This window comes from Sesamum indicum, linkage group LG1, assembly GCF_026168435.1.
Source record: "Sesamum indicum cultivar Baizhima isolate 11 linkage group LG1, ASM2616843v1, whole genome shotgun sequence".
Lineage (NCBI taxonomy): Eukaryota > Viridiplantae > Streptophyta > Magnoliopsida > Lamiales > Pedaliaceae > Sesamum > Sesamum indicum.
In genome coordinates this window covers 10,753,194-10,759,077 of record NC_142657.1, presented here as the reverse complement: position 1 = coordinate 10,759,077, position 5,884 = coordinate 10,753,194, and the positions used below count along the sequence as shown (strand labels likewise).

The window sequence follows — 5,884 nt, the reverse complement described above, 5'->3', positions numbered from 1 at the left end:
AGTCGGGCAACGACCCGACTAGTTTGACGTGTTTTCTGTCCTACAGGTACTTCGTTGGATTGGGAGAAGAAAGTGGACAAATTACTTGCGTATCATCTCCATTTCTAGCCCGATGGTCCAGTACGCCTGTCCTGTTGCGCTGCTTCTATTGGGAGGGATGATGTGCCCAGATTTATCAGGTAACCTGGTATCATCACTATATCTTTCAAAATTAGAAGATATAGAAACGGCCAGGAACAATAGTTGGGAGAGTGTTGTGCTGATATTTTTATTTGTGAATTATGCAATGCCAGCACAAAAGGCAAAGCTGCAATTGTTGCAGGTAAAATTTACTTAATAATACTTACACAATATGTTTTTGTTATGAATATTAATTATTAACATATTTGTATTATTCGAACAGATTAGGGCATGGTCATAGATCACTCCACTTTGCCCTGGACTTGGTGCGAAACGACTATTTATGAGTTAAGTCCAAATGGACAACAATCGTTGGCTCCCAACAGCATCATATGGTGCTACTTGGAATTGCGAGCACATGTTCACCCAAACAGTACGAGCTATTATCCGGGGGATAAGAGACATATTGGATGAGATGCGGGCGGATCAGGTAACTTATTTTAATATTATACATACATTTATAGCGTGAATTAAATGCGAATTAATTTACATCTTTTTATTTATTACAGTTCATCTAGCAGCCGTATGATATGGACTTGGATGTCATTATGACTTACGTCGCTGATTTGAACCCCCAATTGTGGAGATCATCATATCCATTGGTATTCTATGCAATAGTTGAAATGCATCATCCCGAACGGGTTCTTCGCTAATTCAAGATGAGGCATAATATTCCAAAAGCGACGGATACTCGGGATATGAGCCTCCATAAGATCTCCTGTAAAAATCACACGGGCACAGATTGACACCTGCAACACATAAAATACATCACCAGACGACAAAGAAAATATGATACGATTGCGAAGAGGCCACCTATTTCCAATAGAAGAGAAACATAACGAGATTATTGGAGTACTACAATATAACAAGAAATTTCGTGTCCTCATCTAAAGATAAACGTGTGGAAAGCGGGTACCAACCTAGAGAAGCACCTATGTTGCAAGTTGTGTTACGTTGTTACATAATATCACATACTTTATTTTGGATATTTTTTTTTCAAACACAAGGCTCATTATTTTTCTACAATTTTCAGGCAGACGAGGTGAATGCCCTTGAAACTTTGTATCGATCTAGACCACTAAACGCTCCCCGACAACTACTGGTAGCTGTGTATGTGCCAAAAGTAAACGCTCCCCGACAGCCACCGACCACTGTTCGGGAAAAGGATAGAAGACCACAGGGTCTGGATTGTGAGGTTGTTAAGGTATCGAGACCTGAAGAGAGCGATGTCCCTATTGAACGCAATGTCTCCAATCATAATGATAGGGGTATGGCAGTGGTCACCTATAATGCCTTTGATGCTTTACGTTTACTTGATGACATAGATGAGCCTACTAGGGGTCCTAATACATGCAACCCCGTTAGTAGTGATCCATGTTGAATGCCGTTGTATGGAATGTGCGTGGGCTGAATAAACGGGACCATCAACTTGCATTAAAGGACCTTGTTTCGGAATACAGATTACATTTTCTGGGCATTTTAGAAACTCGCGTTCGTATTATGCATATACAGTCTTTTCTGTTACCTCAATGGAAATGATTTGTCGATTATGCTACTGTTGGAAATCGTATATGGCTTGCATGGGATGATAATGTTATTGATGTCTATGTACTCGATTTGGGAGAACAATTTATGCACTATCTTGTGACTACTAGGGCTATCAGTGAATCCATTATTTTTACTTTTGTTTATGGTGCATCTGAGGTGGTTGACCGTCGGGCTCTTTGGAATAATATGGGGACATTGGCTCGCCAGTGTATGGACGTTCCGTGGTTGGTGGGGGGAGATTTCAATGCAGTCCGAGATCTTAATGAGGTATGTGGGCATATCTAGAGATATAAGGATGGCCATGGAAGAATTTAATGCTGGTATTCAGGAGGCCGGATTGATGCCATTGCCTATGCAAAGTGAATGGTACACATGGTATAATTGCAGCTTGAGCCCGCGGAGTTTATGAAAGCGGTTGGATCGGGTTCTCATAAATGATAGATGGTTGGCATGGTTTCCTACTCCATCTTATTACAGCCTTACGCTACAAACTTCTGATCACTCTCCGTTAGTCTAATATGGGGATAGACAGCAGCAACTCGGAGGTATGTTTCGCTTTGATAACTACCTAACCCTTTTGCCTGATTTCATCCCCAGTGTGCAGAATATTTGGCAACATGAGGTGGTTGGCGTGTTTATGTATGCGGTCACACGTAAACTCAAGGCCCTGAAACTTGTATTCCGACAGCAGAGGAGGAATAAGGGGGATTTGACGCTCAATGTCCAATTGGCCAAAGGATTTCTTAAAGAAATGCAAAACCTGTTGAGCTCTGACAGACAGAATGAGCTCCACTTGTGCCTGGAACATTGCTGTCGCCTAGTGTATGCCAAAGCGGCCAAACTTGAACAAATTATGCTGCAACAGAGAGCCAAGATACAGTAGATAAAGGGAGGTGACCAATGCTCCGGTGTTTTCTTCCGCAAGATTGCTTAGAGACGGGTGGTAAGGAGAATCTTGCAGATTAATGATGAGCATGGTACCGTCCACATGGAGCCAGGGGAGATTATCCATAAGTTTGTCTCATACTATTAGAACCTTTGAGGCAATACCAGACGGTGAGTACCGGTGGATATCAGATTTATTAGACCGTGGGTGAGACATGTACTTACAGATGATGAGACTCGCCAATTACTACTGTCCTTCACTCTGGATGATGTGAAGCAGGCAGTGTTTGACATAGCCGAGGACAAGGCTCTCGGACCTGATGGGTTCTCGTTAGGGTTCTTTAAAGCAGCCTGGCCAGTGGTGGGGCAAGATGTAACAAGGGCGGTACTGGATTTCTTTGTCACGGGGAGAATTCTTAAGCAAGTCAACTCCACATTATTGGCTCTGATTCTCAAGGTACACACTCCTATGTCAGTTGGTGATTTTGGACCTATATCATGTTGCAATATTTTATATAAGATTGTTGCTAAACTACTTATCCAACATTTGAGTGTGGTTTTGGACAAGTTAATTAGCCCTTGTCAGGCAGCACTCGTCCTAGGATGAAGCATTGGAGATAATATTATGCTAGCGCAGGACTTATTCACGGGCTACAATCAGGCCGCCTTCCTCCGAGATGCGCTCTGAAAGTGGATATTAGGAAAGCTTATGACACAGTGGAGTGGGACTTCCTCTTAACGGTTTTGCAGCTTTTTTGGTTCCCACCAATGTTCACTAGGTGGATTCAGGAGTGTGTCACGACGGCCTCATTCTCGATATGCCTCAATGGAAAACCCCACCGGTTCTTTGTTGGAGCGAGAGGGCTACGACAAGAGACCTTTTATCGCCTTACCTTTTTGTGCTTGTCATGGAAGTTATGCACTTGGGATTTTTGCAACTGATTGAGCATGACATGCAATTTACCTATCATTGGAAATGTGAGACAACGAGGGTTTTCCAGTTGGGATTTGCAAATGATTTACTACTCTTCTGCAAAGCTGATATTGATTCCATCAAGGTTCTTAAGGAGGGGCTGGACCACTTTGCGAAGTGGTCAGGATTTCGACTGAATGTACAAAAAAGCCACCTCATCATCTCACGATATGCACAAGGGATAAAAGATTAGATGTTAGCGGTTTTGGATTTCCAGGAGGGGTATCTCTCGATGAGGTACTTGGGTCTTCCTTTACTTTCATGTAGATTGTCTTTCTCTGATTGTCAGCCACTTTTATCAAAAATTGATGCGCGTATTAATGGATGGGGGGGAATGTCGTTATCATATGCGGGGAGGGTCCAAATTATTAAATCAGTCCTTATGGATCTCAGTGTTTATTGGACATCCGCATTCATTTTGCCAAAAGGGGTCATTAAAGAGATCGAGAAGCGTCTGAGGGATTTTCTTTGGAAAGGCACGTTAACGAGTTGCTACTTAAAAGTAGCGTGGCAGGAGGTATATAAGCCGAAGGAGGAGGGTGGGCTAAGGCTTAGAGATACTGGTACTCTTAATCGTGCCCTGATATGCAAAAAATTGTGACATCATCTGGTGTGATAGGACTTTTATTTGGGTGGAGTGGCTTTACCATGGGAGGTTACGGGATACCTCTGTTTGGATTGTTATTGATCGTGGGGGTTCGTGGGGCTGGAGGAAGATGCTATGACTACGCAGTGTACTTCGACCTATGGCAGACTACCAGATTGGCGATGGACAGAGCTACTATTTTTGGCAGGATACATGGCACCACCTCGGCCCCCTCATTGATACCTTCCCACATGGACCGGATCTTCTTGAGCTACCGGACGAAGCGAAACTTAGCAGTGTGATCAGGGAGGGGCAATGGCACTGGCCCATCATCATTGACATTGAGTGCTTAGAGATTACACAGGTACTGCCGCCGATCCTTGGAGGGAATGATCGTATCACTTGGCGTTTTGAGAAGGGCCGACCCACAGTACAAGCACTTTACAGACTGTGGAAGCCGCTGGGGACGAGAGTAGCTTGGGCTGCACTACTTTCGGGCTCTTTGAAGATCCCTCGCCACTTATTTATCTTGTGGATGTCAATCCTTGACAAACTGCCCACGACGGTAAACCTTGGCTTTCCCATCTTAGTGACTGTGTGTTATGTGACAAGGGGGCGACGGACACCCACACTCACCTGTTCTTCCGGTGTCGCTTTAGCAGGAGATGCCTTACGGAGGTACGAAGATTGGTTCGATTTATATGGCCTAATCGGGATTGGGGGACAGACATTGAGTGGGCTTCACAAAAATGGAGAGGTAAGCATATCATCAACATAGCGGTTCGGGCCTTACTTGCCTCATGCGTTTACCACATTTGGAGGGAAAGGAACATCCGACGATTTGAGCATGTAGAGAGAACGCCCGTTACACTTGCTATCTTGATCGTGGATGATGCCAGACAGAGGATTCTCAGCATTAATCTTGCCAGTTTTGTTAGTACAAGTGTTTTATATAGATTATGGCGTATCCCTTAGCCTATCAAGGGAGAAATCAACTGATGAACACCTTGTTATACAACTATTTTTACTTAATGAAAATTACGTTTATCCAAAAAAAAAAATTGAAGGATATAGTCAATTGGTGGATAGATTCGAACACGGGTTACATATTATCAAGGAAGTTATAATCTATCAGCCACAACAAATTGCTTCTCCATCCGAAGATGCTCTCAGAACATCCCACAGGCAAAGAAGAAGTTCTAGCCGAATGTCAACTGATTCAGTTGAACGTCATGATGTTGGGGCGGATATAGCTGGTCGTTCTACAATATATACACCTCATGATTATTACGTGCGTCAATCGCCTCAAGATGATTGATTTCAATCGACTCTATATATGTCAAACCAAACACAAGATTATTCTTCACAAGTACATTTTGACCTTAGTCTTGGTATTAATTAGCCATATCCACCAAGATACAATATTTTACTAATTCTATTTCCATCGTTTAGTGCGTATCGTGATAATGTGGAGTCTAATTCTGTAACAACATCAAGTCAGTTCGGTGGTGATGATAATGAGGCGCAAAATGAGCCAATGCAAAATGTGGACGAGGAAATACAAAGACCTCGGTGTCAACTCCACATACACAATTGTGGAACGGGTGGATATTTTTGACATTTAAAATTGTATACTTCATTGTATTTTTTACAATTATACAAGAAATATACACTATTACATTTGTACACTTAATTGTAATTTTTTAAATTAA

General features: G+C 42.7%; 1 protein-coding gene across 1 annotated transcript; it reads left to right on the top strand.

Annotated features, from left to right (window-relative positions):
• The first annotated feature begins 2,702 nt into the window (after positions 1–2,702).
• LOC148789450 (uncharacterized) lies at positions 2,703–5,490 on the top strand. Its single transcript, XM_088883099.1, has 6 exons — positions 2,703–2,784; positions 2,841–3,070; positions 3,393–3,725; positions 3,876–4,149; positions 4,340–4,536; positions 5,308–5,490. Exons 1-6 carry the CDS (start codon positions 2,703–2,705, stop codon positions 5,488–5,490), a joined length of 1,299 nt encoding a protein of 432 aa, XP_088739225.1.
• Positions 5,491–5,884: the final 394 nt, after the last annotated feature.

Coding starts and splice junctions, on each gene's coding strand:
- LOC148789450 (XM_088883099.1), top strand. CDS start 2,703: ATGGTACCGTCCACATGGAGCCAGGGGAGATTATCCATAAGTTTGTCT. Junction 3,071..3,392: donor TATTGGCTCTGATTCTCAAG/GTACACACTCCT, acceptor AATGTTCACTAG/GTGGATTCAGGAGTGTGTCA. Junction 4,537..5,307: donor AGTGCTTAGAGATTACACAG/GTACTGCCGCCG, acceptor ATAATCTATCAG/CCACAACAAATTGCTTCTCC.